Below are 17,829 nucleotides of genomic sequence, written 5' to 3'. Positions count from 1 at the left end.
ACAACTTTCTTCAGACAAGAGGAGGGGTAAGGTGTTTAGAACAAAAATGTTGCCTGTTACACTCAAGCCAGACAAAAGATCACAAAATCCTGATATCTGGTAGATTTTCTTTAAAAAGATATACAAGCAAACAAATGGTAGAATGATAAAACATTGTAATGACAGGGTTGGTTAAGTTCAGCCTTACAGTATTTTGAATTTTTCATGGCACAGTTAAAGATATTAAAATGACAAAACAATTAACAAACATATTAAAAACAGCAGCAATGATGAAAAACAAACAGTAATATGCTTCTCAGCTTCTCTCACACAAGCCAGGGTCTCTGACTGACAAGTAATAACACATGAGGATAAATGAAGCAGAGACCGCTGGTTACCAATATGGTGAAGGTAAAACATACAGTATAGAAAGCTGATCTGAATACAGTATTACAACTTTTCAACAACATCTCACACTCAGCAAGTACAGTATAACACATCTGAACTGAGGCAGGGTCAATTGGAGATAAAGTATTTACAATGTGAGAGTCAGTTGGGATAATGCAATGTGCCAGTCAGTAGGGCTATTGGAGGGTCAGCAGTTACAATGTGTCAGTGTGTGGATAATGTATTGTGGACATTGCACCAGAGCCATAGGGGTTCAAGGTTGGTATGAACAAGGAAACTATGTTACCTACGGTAGACTGGTGAGAATAAGTACTAACGCAGAGTGAGTTCTAGAGCACTGAGAGTGAGTTCTAGTGCTGAGAGCGGGTTCTAGAGTGCTGAGAGCGGGTTCTAGAGCGCTGAGAGTGGGTTCTAGAGCGCTGAGAGTGGGTTCTAGAGTGGAGACAGTGAGTTGGCGTCTATGATCTGCTGCAGGATGCTGTCTACGTCTGGCGTGTCCAGGCTGATGCCCTGCAGATCCAGGTGGGGCAGGATGGCTGACAGCAGAGCCACCACATTCCCTCGGATTTTGTGGAGATTCTCCTGCACAATGCTGGGGAATACAGAGAGTAGAAAGTTAGAGAGAGAATGCAAAGCTAGAGAACCGATGGATTGTGTGTGCATTTCTGTCTGTGGGTGTTTCTGTCTCTGTGTGGGTAAACACACCGGGAGCTCTGGTCCCTGGTCACTGGGCTGTCAGTCTGTCTCAGCCTGCTCTGGGGGTCAGCCTTCTCCCTCCTTAGTCTGCCCAGCTCAGGCTGTTCTCTCTGGGGCTGGACAGTGTCCACAACCAGCCCTGGAACCACTTGGCCACCAGGGGATGATGCACTCTCACACTGTAGAGAGACAAGAGGTAACGGGATAAAGTTCTCTATAAAAGTTTAAATTCAGAACAATTTACAGCTAGAATACCAGTTTTCACCAATAAGAAGGCTTGGAACTAACTATTTTATAAAATGTTCTTCATGTATCCTAATGGGGATAGTATGTCTTTTGATTTCACTAATCTTGTAAAACAATCAGACCTTTAGGAAATTCACAGTTAACTCTACTTACCTCCTTTTGGTCCAGTTTGATTACCATGGCCACCGGTGTCTCTGCCGCCACCCCACCAGCTGCCTTATCCCCACCAGCTGCCTTATCCCCAGAGGGAGCCTCTGTCATCACCACGGTGTCCTGCGTCGCTGGGGGTGCGGTGGAACCCAGTATCCTCCTCAGCCTCTGAGCCTCCTTCTCCAGTCCAGCCAGTCTCTGGACCAGGGCTCCCCTGTCTGACCCAGCCCCCTCCAGGGTCAGAGTCCGGGGCCAGGGACCCTCCGGACGACTCAGGGGGGACACCACCACTGTCTGGGCTGAGGGGAGGGAGGGAGGCCAGGCAAGGGTGGAGCTGGGCTGGGAAGGGCCTACTCTGGTGGCCCCCAGTAGTGCCTTCTCCCCCTTGGTCTTGTCCGTCAGTCCAGTCAGTGTCTGTGGTCCGTAGACGTCTTTCCCAGGTTGTTGCACCTCTTGGACCTCGTCAGCGAACGGGTGTGGCTCCGCCCATGGTTGTGGTCGCTTGTCCATGTCCCTGGGCGGCCATATTGACTTACGCTTATTGCTGAAGAGAGACAGAGAGAGACTGAGTGTGTGTATCTATCTACAGTGGCTTGCGAAAGTATTCACCCCCCCTTGGCATTTTTCCTATTTTGTTGCCTTACAACCTGGAATTAAAATTGGTTTTTGGGGGGGTTTGTATCATTTGATTTACACAACATGCCTACCACTTTGAAGATCCAAATATTTTTTGGGGTGAAACAAACAAGAAATAAGACAAAAAAACAGAAAACCTGAACGTGCATAACTATACATACTTATATACAATACTTTGTAGAGCCACCTTTTGCAGCAATTACAGCTGCAAGTCTCTTGGGGTATGTCTCTATAAGCTTGGCACATCTAGCCACTGGGATTGTTGCCCATTCTTCAAGGCAAAACTGCTCCAGCTCCTTCAAGTTGGATGGGTGCCGCTGGTGTACAGCAATCTTTAAGTCATACCACAGATGCTCAATTGGATTGAGGTCTGGGCTTTGACTAGGCCATTCCAAGACATTTAACTGTTTCCCCTTAAACCACTCAAGTGTTGCTTTAGCAGTGTGCTTAGGGTCATTGTCCTGCTGGAAGGTGAACCTCCGTCCCAGTCTCAAATCTCTGGAAGACTGAAACAGGTTTCCCTCAAGAATTTCCCTGTATTTAGCGCCATCCATCATTCCTTCAATTCTGACCAGTTTCCCAGTCCCTGCCGATGAAAAACATCCCCACAGCATGATGCTGCCACCACCATGCTTCACTGTGGGGATGGTGTTCTCTGGGTGATGAGAGGTGTTGGGTTTGCGCCAGACATAGCATTTTCCTTGATGGCCAAAAAGCTCAATTTTAGTCTAATCTGACCAGAGTACCTTCTTCCATATGTTTGGGGAGTCTCCCACATGGCTTTTGGGAACACCAAACGTGTTTACTTATTTTTTTCTTTAAGCAAAGGCTTTCTTCTGGTCACTCTTCCGTAAAGCCCAGCTCTGTGGAGTGTATGGCTTAAAGTGGTTCCATGGACAGATACTCCAATCTCCGCTGTGGAGCTTTGCAGCTCCTTCAGGGTCATCTTTGGTCTCTTTGTTGCCTCTCTGATTAATGCCCTCCTTGCCTGGTCTGTGAGTTTTGGTGGGCGGCCCTCTCTTGGCAGGTTTGTTGTGGTGCCATATTCTTTCCATATTTTAATAATGGATTTAAATGGTACTCCGTGGGATGTTCAAAGTTTCAGATATTTTTTTATAATCCAACCCTGATCTGTACTTCTCCACAACTTTGTCCCTGACCTGTTTGGAGAGCTCCTTGGTCTTCATGGTGCAGCTTGCTTGGTGATGCCCCTTGCTTAGTGATGTTGCAGACTCTGGGGCCTTTCAGAACAGGTGTATATATACTGAGATCATGTGACACTTAAATAAAGTCCACCTGTGTGCAATCTAACAAATTATGTGACTTCTGAAGGTAACTGGTTGCACCAGATCTTATTTAGGGGCTTCATAGCAAAGGGGGTGAATACATATGCACGCACCACTTTTCCGTTATTTATTTTTTAGAATAAGTACATTTTTTCATTTCACTTCACCAATTTGGACTATTTTGTGTATGTTAAATTACAGGTTGTAATGCAACAAAATAGGAGAAACGCCAAGGGGGATGAATACTTTTGCAAGGATCTGTATATGTGTATTTGTTGTGTGTGTGTGTGTGTGTGTGTGTGTGTGTGTGTGTGTGTGTGTGTGTGTGTGTGTGTGTGTGTGTGTGTGTGTGTGTGTGTTTATATGTACAGTTAACTGCCAAAATAAAGGAAACGCTTGAGTAAATGAGGGATACAAATTATATTGAAACAGGTGCTCCACAAAGGTGTGGTTCCTGAGTTAATTAAACAATTAACATCCCATCATGCTTAGGGTCATGTATAAAAATGCCCAGTTGCCCATTATTTTGGCTACCATGGTTAGAAGAGATCTCAGTGACTTTGAAAGAGGGGTCTCAAAGGAGCATAGGCAGTTTAAAGGGTGTGTGTGTCTCAGTCACCAGATCTCAACCCAATTGAACACGTATGGAAGATTATGGAGCGGCGCCTGAGACAGCGTTTTCCACCACCATCAACAAAACACCAAATGATGGAATTTCTCGTGGAAGAATGGGGTCACATCCCTCCAATAGAGTTCCAGACACTTGTAGAATCTATGCAACGGTTCATTGAAGGTGTTCTGGCAGCTCGTGGTGGCCCAACACCCTATTAAGACACTTTATGTTGGTGTTTCCTTTATTTTGGCAGTTACCTGTATGTGCGTTTGCATGCGCGTGTGGGTGCGCATGCGTCTGACCCAGACTTGGACTGTGCCATGTTGTCCTCTTCATCCTCCAAAGCGGCCACCAGTGTAGCCACTGTCTTATTCAGCTCGCTGTCCTCAGTCTCCTCTGTGAGCAGATGGAGGGGGGCATCAGGGGGTAGGGGGCGGAGGAGGACCGGTTCAGACAGAGGGAGGGGGGCATCAGGGGGTAGAGGGCGGAGGAGGACCGGTTCAGACAGGCCTTGGGGGAGGACATGTAGCTTCCGTGGACGGCCTCGTTTTCTGACCAGGCCTTGGTCCCTTTTTAGACACAGAGTGGAAACAGAAGTGAATGGAACAACCAAGCTACAGGGCTCAGTACAGTATAGATAAGCATAGTAGAGTAGGCCTGAAGTCTGTTATAAATATAAAGAAAAGATTCAACTGAAGGAGGAAGTCAGGTCTGCTCTGACACTGTGGTTTTGACCACACTGAATCTCTCACACTTATACTGAGAATAACGACGTAAAACTCACAGGCGCAAAACCACAAACTGACACATGCACACAGAGTGCAGATACATGGAATTGCATACACACACACCCAGGCATGCACACACGTGTAGCCACTAGCCACACCCATACACAAACATCAAACAAAGTGCCAGTGCAGACGTTAACTGGCTGTGCATCTGCAGTATATGAAGAGCAGAGCAGGGTGGAGGTGAGAGTATGGTGGAGGTAAGAGTGGGGTGGAGGTGAGAGTAGGGTAGTGGTGAGAGTGGGGTGGAGGAGAGAATAGGGTGGAGGAGAGAGTAGGGTGGAGGAGAGAGTGGGGTGAAGGTGAGAGTGGGGTGGGGTGGAGGTGAGACTAGGGTGGAGGTGAGAGTAGGGTGGAGGAGAGAGTAGGGTGGAGGAGGAGAGAGTAGGGTGGAGGAGGAGAGAATAGGGTGGAGGAGGAGAGAATAGGGTGGAGGAGGAGAGAATAGGGTGGAGGAGGAGAGAGTAGGGTGGAGGAGGAGAGAGTAGGGTGGAGGAGGAGAGAATAGGGTGGAGGAGGAGAGAGTAGGGTGGAGGAGGAGAGAGTAGGGTGGAGGAGGAGAGAGTAGGGTGGAGGAGGAGAGAGTAGGGTGGAGGTGAGAGTAGGGTGGAGGAGGAGAGAGTAGGGTGGAGGAGGAGAGAGTAGGGTGGAGGAGGAGAGAGTAGGGTTGAGGTGAGAGTAGGGTGGAGGTGAGAGTAGGATGGAGGTGAGAGTAGGGGCGGGTGGTGGTAGATTTACTTCTTGTAGGTCTTCTTCTGGTAGCTTGGCGTTAACTCTTCTTCACTCTCCTCTGCTTCCTCTGGCAAAGAGCAGCTCCTGAAATACACACCACAGGTCAGGTGACAAAGCCCTGAAATACACCACAGGTCAGGTGACGAAGCCCTGAAATACACCACAGGACAGGTGACGAAGTACAGTTGATGAGAACCTAACATGCAAACACACTCATGAAAAGCTTGAACGCAAGCACACATTGACTCCCTCTCTCTCTGTCTCTCTCTCTCTCTCTCTGTCAATTCAATGGGCTTTATTGGCATGAGAAACATACAGTGCATTCAGAAAGTATTCAGACCCCTTTACTTTTTCCACATTTTGTTACGTTACAGCCTTATTCTAAAATGGATTTTTTTTTACATCCTCATAATCTACACACAATACCCCATAATGACAAAGCAAAAACAGGTTTTTAGAAATATGTTTGGTAATGTATATATTTTTAAAAACCTGAAATATCACATTTACATAAGTTTTCAGACCCTTTACTCAGTACTTTGTTGAAGCACCTTTAGCAGCGATTACAGCCTCGAGTCTTCTTGGGTATGATGCTTCAAGCTTGGCACACCTACAAGCTGTGATAATGGCACCGGAGGGGATGGCTGCCGTTTTATGGGCTCCTAACCAACTGTGTTTTTTCGCATTGTTTGCAACTTATTTTGTACATAATGTTGCTGCTACCGTCTCTTATGACCGAAAAGAGCTTCTGGATATCAGAACAGCGATTACTCACCTCGAACTGGAGGAAGATTTTTTATTTAATGAGTCCGACGCGAAGGATATACTGCTTCTCCGAGACCAGGCCCAAATCCCCATCATTCGCATGAAGAAAATATGGAAATAAAGGGGGCAGAGATCGGGGTGCCTTGTGAGAATTAGTCGGCGAGTGGGTAACCCGCCTCTGCCATCCGTTCTATTGGCCAACGTGCAATCACTGGAGAATAAACTGGATGATCCTACCAACGGGACATTAAAAACAGTAATATCTTATGTTTCACCGAGTCGTGGCTGGACGACGACATGGATAATATAGTTGGCTGGGTTTTCCGTGCATCGGCAGGACAGAACAGCTACGTCCGGTAAGACGAGGGATGGTGGTGTGTGTCTATTTGTCAATAACAGCTGGTGCGCGATATCTAATATTAAGGAAGTCTCGAGGTATTGCTCGCCTGAGGTAGAGTACCTCATGATAAGCTGTAGACCACACTATCTACCAAGAGAGTTCTCATCTATATTTTTCGTAGCTGTCTATTTACCACCACAAACCGATGCTGGCACTAAGACAGCACTCAACGAGCTGTATAAGGCCATAAGCAAACAAGAAAATGCTCATCCAGAAGCGGCTCTCCTAGTGGCCGGGGACTTTAAAGCAGGCAAACTTAAATCCGTTTGATCTAATTTCTACCAGCATGTCACATGTGCAACCACCTTTACTCCACACACAGCTCTCCCTCGCCCTCCATTTGGCAAATCTGACCATAATTTTATCCTCCCGATTCCTGCTTACAAGCAAAAACTAAAGCAGGAAGTACCAGTGACTCGCTCAATACGGAAGTGGTCAGATGACGCGGATGCTATGCTACAGGACTGTTTTGCTAGCACAGACTGAAATATGTTCCGTGATTCATCCAATGGCATTGAGGAGTATACCACCTCAGTCACCGGCTTCATCAATAAGTGCATCGACGTCGTTGTCCCCACAGTAACTGTACGTACATATCCCAACCAGAAGCCATGGATTACAGGCAACAACCGCACCGAGCTAAAGGCTAGAGCTGCCGTTTTCAAGGAGCGGTACACTAATTCGGATGCTTAAAATAAATCCCGCTATGCCCTCAGACGAACCATCAAACAGGCAAAGCATTAATACAGGACTAAGATTGAATCCTACTACATCAGCTCTGACGCTCGTCAGATGTGGCAGGGCTTGCAAACTATTACGGACTACAAAGGGAAACCCAGCCGCGAGCTGCCCAGTGACGCGAGCCTAGCAGACGAGCTAAATGCCTTTTATGCTCGCTTCGAGGCAAGCAACACTGAAGTATGCATGAGAGCACCAGTTGTTCCGGATGACTGTGTGATCACGCTCGCCGTAGCCGATGTGAGCAAGACCTTTAAACAGGTCAACATTCACAAGGCAGCGGTGCCAGACGGATTACCAGGACGTGTACTCCGAGCATGCGCGGACCAACTGGCAAGTGTCTTCACTGACATTTTCAACCTCTCCCTGACCGAGTCTGTAATACCTACATGTTTCAAGCAGACCACCATAGTCCCCGTGCCCAAGAAAGCGAAGGTAACCTGCCTAAATGACTACCGCCCCGTAGCACTCACGTCGGTAGCCATGAAATGCTTTGAAAGGCTGGTCATGGCTCACATCAACACCATCATCCCGGAAACCCTAAACCTACTCCAATTCGCATAGCGCCCCAACAGATCCACAGATGACGCAATCTCAAATCGCACTCCACACTGCCCTTTCCCACCTGGACAAAAGTAACACCCTCAGGGGTGCATGCTTAGTCCCCTCCTGTACACCCTGTTCACCCACAACTGCGTGGCCAAGCACAACTCCAACACCATCATTAAGTTTGCTGACGACACAACAGTGGTAGGCCTGATCACCGACAACGATGAGACCGCCTATAGGGAGGAGGTCAGAGACCTGGCAGTGTGGTGCCAGGACAACAACCTCTCTCTCAACGTGAGCAAGACAAAGGAGCTGATCGTGGACTACAGGAAAAGGAAGGCCGAACACGCCCCCATTCACGTCGTCGGGGCTGTAGTGGAGAGGGTCGAGAGTTTCAAGTTCCTTAGTGTCAAACTATCATGGTCCAAACACACCAAGACAGTCATGAAGAGGGCACGACAACACATTTCCCCCCTCAGGAGACTGAGAAGATTTGGCATGGGTCCCCAGATCCTCAAAAAGTTCTATAGCTGCACCATCGAGAGCATCCTGACCGGTTGCATCACCGCCTGGTATGGCAACTGCTCGGCATCCGACCATAAGGCGCTACAGAGGGTAGTGTGTACGGCCCAGTACATCACTGGGGACAAGCTTCCTGCCATCCAGGACCTATATACTACACTGTGTCAGAGGAAGGCCCGAAAAATGGTCAAAGACTCCAGTCAGCCAAGTCATAGACTGTTCTCTCTGCTACTGCACGGCAAGCGGTACCAGAGCGCCAAGTCTAGGTCCAAAAGGCTTCTTAACAGCTTCTACCCGCAAGCCATAAGACTGCTGAACAATTAATAAAATGGCCACCCAGACTATTTACATTGACCCCCCCCCCCCTGTTTTTACACTGCTGCTACTCGCTGTTTATTATCCGTGCACTTTACCCCTACCTACATGTACAAATTACCTCGACTAACCTGTACCCCCGCACATTGACTCGGTACCGGTACCCTGTGTATATAGCCTCGTTATTGTCATCTTATTGTTACTTTTTCTTATATTTGTAACTTTATTTATTTTATTTAGTAAATATTTTCTTAACTCAATTTCTTGAACTGCATTGTTGGTTAAGTGCTTGTAAGCAAGCATTTCACGGTATTCAGCGCATGTGACAAATACAATTTGATTTGATTTGTATTTGGGGAGTTTCTCCCATTCTTCTCCGCAGACCCTCTCAAGCTCTGTCAGGTTGGATGGGGAGCATTGCTGAACAGCTATTTTCAGGTCTCTCCAGAGATGTTCGATCGGGTTAAAGTCCGGGCTCTGGCTGGGCCACTCAAGGACATTCAGAGACTTGTCCCGAAGCCACTTCTGCGTTGTCTTGGCTGTGTGCTTAGGGTCGTTGTCCTGTTGGAAGGTGAACCTTCGCCCCAGTCTGAGGTCCTGAACGCTCTGGAGCAGGTTTTCATCAAGGATCTCTCTGGACTTTCTCCGTTCATCTTTGCCTTGATCCTGACTAGTCTCCCAGTTCCTGTTGTTGAAAAACATCCCTACAGCATGATGCTGCCACCACCATGGACTACAATCAAGTTGTAGAAACATCTCAAGGATGATCAATGGAAACAAGATGCAGCTGAGCTCAATTTCAAGTCTCATAGCAAAGGGTCTGAATCCTTATGTAAATAAGGTTGTTGTTATTTTGTTTGTTTTTTGTGCAGGGTGAATACGTGGTCTGTCGTACGGTAATTTGGTAAAAAGCCGATTTGACATTTGCTCAGTACATTCTTTTCACTGAGGAAATGTACTAGTGTGCTATTAATGATAATGCAGAGGATTTTCCTAAGGTTGCTGTTGACGCATATCCCATGGTAGCTATTGGGGTCAAATGTGTCTCCACTTTTGTGGATTGGGGTGATCAGTCCTTGGTTCCAAATACTGGGAAGATGGCAGCGCTGAGGATGATGTTAAAGAGTTTAAGTGTAGCTAATTGGAATTTGTGGTCTGTATATTTTATCATTTCATTTAGGATACCATCAACCACAGGCCTTTTTGGGTTGGAGGGTTTGTATTTTGTCCTGTAGTTCATTGAATGTAATTGGAGTATCCAGTGGGTTCTGGTAGTCTCTCTCTCTCTCTCTCTCTCTCTCTCTCTCTCTCTCTCTCTCTCTCTCTCTCTCTCTCTCTCTCTCTCTCTCTCTCTCTCTCTCTCTCTCTCTCTCTCTCTCTCTCTCTCTCTCTCTCTCTCTCTCTCTCTCTCTCTCTCTCTCTCTCTCTCTCTCTCTCTCTCTCTCTCTCTCTCTCTCTCTCTCTCTCTCTCTCTCTCTCTCTCTCTCTCTCATGTACCTGAGCATGGTGTTGGGGTTCTGGCTGCAGTTCCAGTGTTCTGGGGTAGAGCTGTAATGGCCTTCTGGGACACGCCTCCACTTCAGACAGTCCTCACACTGCAGCCACACTGGACTCCTACACACATGTACAAACACATGCACACACACGGCACATTTTGTTATAGGCACACAAGTTAAACACACACTTTTCATTTCCTCTTACTTAACCACGAGCCATCCATGTTAGCCCAGTACTCGCACTGTGATGTCATGGAAAGTTGACACTCTGTAGCATTAATCATCCAACATAAGTCAACCTAAAGACAAACATAAAAACTCACTCCTCCACTTCCTCCTCCTCCTCATCCGAATCTTCCACCTCATTCCTCTTCTCCGCTGCCAGGAACTCTCGTTCTCTCGCCCTTTTCTCCATCATCTCATTCCAGTAGTCGTTGAGCTTCAGCCCCAGGGAAGACAGGGTCAGCCTGTGTTTCAAACCACACAAATACAGCGAGGAGGTTCCCATCCAGAACTAAAAATAGCATGTAAACCTGATAATCTGCTCATCTGATTCATGATAATACAGATTAATGTATGTGTATAAGTGTGTGCTGTACCTGTACTCTTTGGTGTATTCAAAGTCTTGCTTGTTGTGAGCCGGCTTCAGGAAGTTGCACTCAATGACCCCAATAACCCCGACCCCTGCCCTCTGACCTGACGACTGAAACAGGGAGAGGAAGAAAAAAGAAGAAGAGAGAGAAATAGAGGTAAAGGAAAAGTAGAGGGAGAGGTGGAGAGAGAGTGCGGTAAATATAGGAGTGAGAGATGTAGAAAGAGAGGGAGATTTAGAGGGAGAGGATTGAAGAGAGAGAGCACAGTATTGTCTATAACTATCACACCAAACCCTCATGCAATATGTGTTTGTGGCCCCAGCTGTTGACAGATAAACTCAACATTACAGTCTTTAATTAATCTGTACCTTGATCTGGTAGCCAACTTTCTCATAGGACTTGATGAGGCGGTTCTTGTGGTACATCATGATACCATAGTGGTCTTTGTTTTTACGGTTGAACCCAAAGGTGACCTTAACCCTGTCTTTCTGATTGAAATGGTTAAGGTTAAGTTACGTTTTCTGGGCATACACCGAGACTGAAGCCTGTACAAGTGACCACAGTACTTCGCATCGTCGATATGTAAGTTAAGTTAGCTTAAGGTTGAGGTTAGGTTCTATTACTTACATAAGACTTTGATAAACACAAGATTCGTTTTGGGATAGAAATGATTGGACAAACAGATTCTAGTGCTACAGAAGGATACATTGAATTGGGGTTTATAAACGTCGTTCTCGATCTGCGACAGGCTCTTGGCAACCAGCTTGGTCTGAACCTTCTTCTGTCGCAGGATGATCTGAGTCCGAGGCTTCAGGTACAAGATGCTGAGGTAGGCCTGTGTGGAAAGTGAGAGAGTGTGAGAGAAAGAAAAGGTGTGAATGAATGATACTTTATAGACGTGTGAGGAGGGGACTTCCTGTTCAGAATCCTATTCAAACCATCAAACCTTCTCACCTTCCTTTATCACCCTGTATGGCTATGCTACATTCAAGGTCACAATCTTCTGGTGAATAGAGTTGCAAAGTGACTGAAAAGTTGACAATTTACTTTCTCTTAACCATCCTAACCTGTCTCTCATCACTCACTCATTGTAACACCTAACTCCATCCACTAATCTTTTTTTTTGTATCACTCACTCTCAGGGAATAGTCCATCTCTGGGATAGTGTGGTCAGTCCTCTGCGGTCCAGGGAAGCTCTTCTTCTTGCCTCTAGTCTTGGTCTCCTCTGAGTGGATCTCTGGCATCCGGATGTCAAACTCATCTGTCTCAAAATCCAGCTCCGGCTTACCATCTTTGTTCCTGTATGTGATATTGTAGAACTCATTACTCATGTCAGCTTCCTTCTTCATAGAATGATAAAATACTTATCTGCAATTCATCTTTAATTACTGATCCCTTCTGCTTTCAGAGATGATACCCAATACTGTGTCATTACAAAAAAATAAGCAGAATGTGTGTGTAACAGTTTTGCTTCCGCCCCTCTTCTCGCCCTAACCTGGGCTTGGAGCGGTCACCCTCAGAGCATCATTACCCATCGCTCCACAAAAGCTGCAAGGGAAACAACTACTCCAAGGTCTTAGAGCGAGTGATGTCACCGATGGAGACGCTACTAGCGCGCACCGCTAACTATCTAGCCATTTCACACCTGTTACATGGGTGTGTGCATCCTGACCTGCGTATGTTCCAGATGAGGATCTTGGTGCCCTTCTTGGAGAGGATGGAGTCAAAGTGCTTCAGCAGCTCCTGCTGGGTGTGGATCAGAGAGTGGGTCAGGATGGCATTCAGACTGGCCTCAGAGTCCTCAGTCACTACCAGCACCTGTAAGACATAGTTAAGGAGAGCAACCAGGATGCACACACAGGCAAGCACACGGACGCACACACACACTTTTTCACATACACACATTCTCTCTCTCTCTCTCTCTCTCTCTCTCTCTCTCTGTGTGTGTGTGTAAGGATATTGGTCTGTTGGTTGAAGGGCACTATGGGGACGATGACAGCCTGTGCCTTTATAGCCTGTAGGTAGCTCTGAGACAGCATGCCGACAGTCAGACAGCCTCCGTTCTTAGTGAAGATCAGAGCGTCACGACCCAGACGCATGGAGCCAGACTTAAAGCCGTTTCCATAGACACCGATGGCCAGGTGGCTGCCCTTACCAGAACCTTTCTCTGTGAAACCAAAACTGAACAGACAAAGAGAAAGAGTGGGGTGAGATTGCAACGTTAGTTGGAGAGGTGTGTCTGTATTGGTGTGCAGAAAGATAGTTTGTGTGTAGGATGTGTGTGTGTGTGTGTGTGTGTATGTGTGTGAGGAGAAAGAGAATGACTGTGTGTGTGTTCACATGTGTTTATGTGAGAGAGAGAGAGAGGGAGAGTAGGCGTGAGTGAGAGAAAAGAAGGGTGTGAAAAAAGACAAAATGGACCGCTATGTGTTAGTAACTCATCTCTGTGGTTTATGTATGGTTATTACAGTATAACAGTTCACATAGCAGTGTGTGTGTGTGTGTGTGTGTGTGTGTATGTGTGTAGAGGCTGCAACATGGATGATCAAACAGCAGTGTGTGTGTGTGTGTGTAGCCAACCGTACATATGTGTGTGTGTTTCTCACCTGAGCATCTTGTGCAGTTTGCTGGGGGTCATACCGCTGCCGTTGTCAGTGAAGGCCAGACAAAGCTGCTGCTGCTCCTCCACCACATCTATCCAGATCTGCCTGGCTGTCACGCCCGGGTCTGATGCATTATCTACACAGCACAAAGTCACTCAGTCAATCAATCATTAAATGCATCTATAAAGCCCTTTCTACATAAAAAACTGTTGTAAAAACTGTTGTAGAACAAGTTGTAAAAGTCACACAGTGCTTCACAGTAACGCTGTCTAGACATGGGTGTACTGTAATTATTAAAATCAGTTCAACAACTTATCCTGAAGCATGGGTGTGCATTATGTAAAAGTGTTGCAGGACCCAGTTTGGGAAACCCTTCTGGATAGTATAGCCTATCAGATGGTGTGAAGTAGGTGAACTGCTATCTATTCTATTCTTAAAAGGCCCTGTGCAGTCAAAATTATATTTTTCCTGTGTTTTATATCATATTGTACAACAGCTAATGAAACTAACACTGTAAAAGTGTTGTGACGTCACGAGAGGCTACACAGCTTTCAGCGGGATTGCTCAAGTAGTGCAAGGAGACAAGGTTCAAACAAAACAAGGATTTTATTATAGGTCTTGGGAAATTAACGAAAATATAACAAAATTCTGTTCTCTTGTGGCTCTTTAAGGGTTAACAGTTCAGGGATGTCTCTTCCACATCCAAAATCATAATTCTCACTCGCTCAGATAACTTTTCCCCAGCCTTACTGTAGTCCACGTTGCAGCTAGTGGCCAACCCAGCAAAAAGTCCTTCCAAATGTCTCTCACGTATTTCCACAGGTGCATATATCCAAAGGTGAGTATTTCCCAAAGGTAAGTATCTCCAAATCCTTATATTCCTCATGGAAGTGGACGTGCAGCACTCTTGTCCTCCAGAGAGCCCAGGTTGGAGACTGTGTCTCTTCCCTTCCCCAACCTTCAGCTCATCAGCTCCTCATTTGTTTCAGCTGCGTGGGAAGATTGGCCATAGAGGGGTGGAGTTCCCGACCATACCAGCAGATGGAGCCATAGCTGTCTGGGTTTGCAGCCACCTCAGGGGGATGTAACGTCCCTCCAGGACACAGCCTCTCGTGACATCACACCCCCCTCCTCGGGACCGACGTCCTCGTCGGGTAAAGGCAGCGAAGAAGGCATCACGCCGGGAGAGGGCGTCCGCATTGCCGTGGTGCTTGCCAGACTGCTCTCTCTTCAACTCCTCCAACTCTAGGACCAGGGACTCAGCCTCCTGTTGTCTCTCCTTGAGTTTCTTACTGAACGCATCAGCCTTGGTTTTAGCAGAGTTTAGCTTCTGTTGAGCAGCTTTCAGTTCCTTCTCTCTCTCTGCCTCCGCATTCTTCATCTTGTTCTCCAACACCTTGTACTTCTCCTCTGCCTTCTTCTGGACCTCCTTACTACTGCGCAGGGTCTCCTCACACTCCTCGATGGTCCTGCGCAGCCTCTCCAGCTCCTCCTGTTGCTTAGGGAAGGAGCTCTGTTGGAGTTTAGCCTGGAGGATATCTAACTCTTCTGTCTTCATGTCTAACTGTTGCTTTAACAAACGATACCTCTCAGCGGTCCCCTTCAGACCAGACAGTTCTTTGTCCAGATTCTGTAGCTCCGTCTCTGTGTCGGTCTGGGCACCTGCCATCCCTATCAGAGCCCGGGGCGGGAGTGAGTAACTCGGAGGATTGCACCGGAGCCTTCCCAGGATGAGTCTTGCCTCTCCGTTTCCGAGGTACTCGGGTTATCCTCTCCTGAGACTCTCTCCAGAGTGGGTAAAAGGCTGGGCAGTCTCGTCCAATTAGGACAGGGACGGGGAGGGAATCAACCACCCCCGCCGTCGTGTGTATGGTTCCCCGTGTGCTGGTCATTGTAAGTTCAGTAATGGGGTATTCTCTGGTGTCCCCATGGACACAGGAAACTGGGAGGACTTTCCCCGGGGGTCAGAGACGTTGGGCCCACCAAATCCTTACGCACCAGGGTGGCCCGGCTACCAGAATCCAGTAAGGCCTCCACATCATGGTGATTCACAGTTACCGGGCAGGTGGGGGGTCGATCTGGGCCGCCATCTACGACTCCCAAGAGCGAGGCAAAAGCGGTGTGTGGGTGCTGAGCTGGAGGACTCCGCAGTGGGCATAGGTTCCTCGGCTGGTTTCCCACACTGCCAGGAGATATGTCCCATCTCCCCACACCGGTAACACTGTCGAGTTTCCCCCCTCCTGGTGTACTCTTCTTGGACCCGCCTGGTTTCTGGCTCCCCCTGGAGCCGGGATAAGTCCTGACGTGGCTGGGTTCGAGACCTTGGGGTCCTTTGGACGGGTTCTTCCCATTTGTGGTGGGGCCGCACTCCTGGGGTCTTTTCGGGAAGCATTCAGCATCTCCGCTGTGGCCTGGTACTTTTCCACAGCTTCCACGGTCAGATCAGCCGTGGTCAAGGCCTGTTGACTGATGAACCGTTTTGCCTCATAAGGCAGGGCGCGTAGGTAACGATCCACCACAACGGCCTCCACCACCGCCGCTGCTGTATTCCTCTGCGGATCCAGCCATTTCCTTGCGATTCGGACAAGTTCATGCATCTGCGCCCGAGGAGGTTGGTCTGGTTGGAAGGTCCAGCTGTGAAAGCGCTGGGCCATACCAAACTTTGTGAGTCCATATCTGCTGAGGATCTCAGACTTCAGGGCATCATAGTCAGTAACCTGGTCAGGGCCCAGGTCCCGGACAGCATTCAGCGATTCCCCGGTTAGAAAGGGGGCTAACAGACCAACCCACTGTTGCTTGGGCCAGGCTTCCCTAGTGGCCGTGGCCTCAAATGCATGCAGGTATGCCTCAATGTCATCGGTAGCTCCCATCTTAGATATAAAGTCACTTGCCTTTATTGGGCGGGTATTTTGGACCACCCTCTGTCTCTGCAACTGCAATTCCTCTGCCTTCAGAAGGTTGGCTTTCTTTTGCTCCTCCAAGAGAGCCACGTTTGCTTGCATCTGGGCTTGCTGGCCAGCAACAAGGGCTTTCAATATGTCCTCCATTTCAGTCGGCGGGGAGCCTACGGCCAACTTGGAAAACTGGGTGATCAAACCTTCGGTATCCTCCTCTGACATGCACTATTAACGCTTGGCGTGCCCGTATTCTCCACCATCTGTGACGTCACGAGAGGCTACACAGCTTTCAGCGGGATTGCTCAAGTAGTGCAAGGAGACAAGGTTCAAACAAAACAAGGATTTTATTATAGGTCTTGGGAAATTAACGAAAATATAACAAAATTCTGTTCTCTTGTGGCTCTTTAAGGGTTAACAGTTCAGGGATGTCTCTTCCACATCCAAAATCATAATTCTCACTCGCTCAGATAACTTTTCCCCAGCCTTACTGTAGTCCACGTTGCAGCTAGTGGCCAACCCAGCAAAAAGTCCTTCCAAATGTCTCTCACGTATTTCCACAGGTGCATATATCCAAAGGTGAGTATTTCCCAAAGGTAAGTATCTCCAAATCCTTATATTCCTCATGGAAGTGGACGTGCAGCACTCTTGTCCTCCAGAGAGCCCAGGTTGGAGACTGTGTCTCTTCCCTTCCCCAACCTTCAGCTCATCAGCTCCTCATTTGTTTCAGCTGCGTGGGAAGATTGGCCATAGAGGGGTGGAGTTCCCGACCATACCAGCAGATGGAGCCATAGCTGTCTGGGTTTGCAGCCACCTCAGGGGGATGTAACGTCCCTCCAGGACACAGCCTCTCGTGACATCACAGTGTTAACAAATTTGATCAGTGTTATTTCTTGATAGTTGCTGGTCGAAAATACAATCTACACAGGACCTTCTAATCAGCAAGTTTGTATGGGTGGGAGTTTCGGCTTTCCATGGTGACATATAGGAATAAGCTGGAATCATATTACACAGGCTCCAACGCCCGCCGCATGTGGCAGGGGCTAGTCCATTACGGATTAAAAAGGAAGATCCAACCATGATCTGCCCAACGATGCCTCTTACCAGACGAACTCAATGCATTTTATGCACGCTTTGACAACAACATTGTGTGAGGGCCGTCACCGACCCAGAGGATTGAGTGATCTCACTCTCCGAGGCAGACGTGAGAAAGGTCTTTAAATCAGGTCAACACCCACAAGGCCACGGGGCCCGGCGGTATTCCAGGGCGTGTTCTCAGAGCATGCGTGGAACAGCTGGCAGGCATATTCACTGTCATTTTCAACCTCTCCTTGTCCCAGTCTGTAATCCCCACGTTTTAAGATGACCACCATCATTCCTTTCCCCAAGAACTCTAAGGCTTAATGCCACAATGACTACA

At 47.7% G+C, this 17,829-nt stretch overlaps 1 protein-coding gene across 2 annotated transcripts in view; it reads right to left on the bottom strand.

The window, feature by feature from the left end:
• Nucleotides 1-95: 95 nt before the first annotated feature.
• The window catches only part of LOC121538126 (MORC family CW-type zinc finger protein 3-like), a 21,587-nt gene continuing 3,853 nt past the window's right edge, over nucleotides 96-17,829 (bottom strand). The window contains exons 3-16 of one of the 2 annotated variants that reach the window (XM_045206935.1): nucleotides 13,519-13,651; nucleotides 12,873-13,093; nucleotides 12,585-12,732; nucleotides 12,049-12,211; nucleotides 11,619-11,747; nucleotides 11,281-11,400; nucleotides 10,919-11,022; nucleotides 10,643-10,786; nucleotides 10,321-10,437; nucleotides 5,541-5,618; nucleotides 4,317-4,583; nucleotides 1,483-2,023; nucleotides 1,093-1,262; nucleotides 96-979 (exon numbers count right to left, since the gene is read on the bottom strand). In XM_045206935.1, the coding sequence (XP_045062870.1) occupies nucleotides 820-979; nucleotides 1,093-1,262; nucleotides 1,483-2,023; nucleotides 4,317-4,583; nucleotides 5,541-5,618; nucleotides 10,321-10,437; nucleotides 10,643-10,786; nucleotides 10,919-11,022; nucleotides 11,281-11,400; nucleotides 11,619-11,747; nucleotides 12,049-12,211; nucleotides 12,585-12,732; nucleotides 12,873-13,093; nucleotides 13,519-13,651 (2,495 nt within the window). In that variant the 3' untranslated portion in view covers nucleotides 96-819. Of the gene's footprint in view, nucleotides 980-1,092; nucleotides 1,263-1,482; nucleotides 2,024-4,271; nucleotides 4,584-5,540; nucleotides 5,619-10,320; nucleotides 10,438-10,642; nucleotides 10,787-10,918; nucleotides 11,023-11,280; nucleotides 11,401-11,618; nucleotides 11,748-12,048; nucleotides 12,212-12,584; nucleotides 12,733-12,872; nucleotides 13,094-13,518; nucleotides 13,652-17,829 lie in introns of both variants that reach the window. The other variant, XM_045206934.1, reaches the window with a different exon arrangement.

This window comes from Coregonus clupeaformis, chromosome 3, assembly GCF_020615455.1.
Source record: "Coregonus clupeaformis isolate EN_2021a chromosome 3, ASM2061545v1, whole genome shotgun sequence".
Classification (NCBI taxonomy): Eukaryota; Metazoa; Chordata; class Actinopteri; order Salmoniformes; family Salmonidae; genus Coregonus; species Coregonus clupeaformis.
This window is presented reverse-complemented; position numbering and strand designations above follow the sequence as displayed.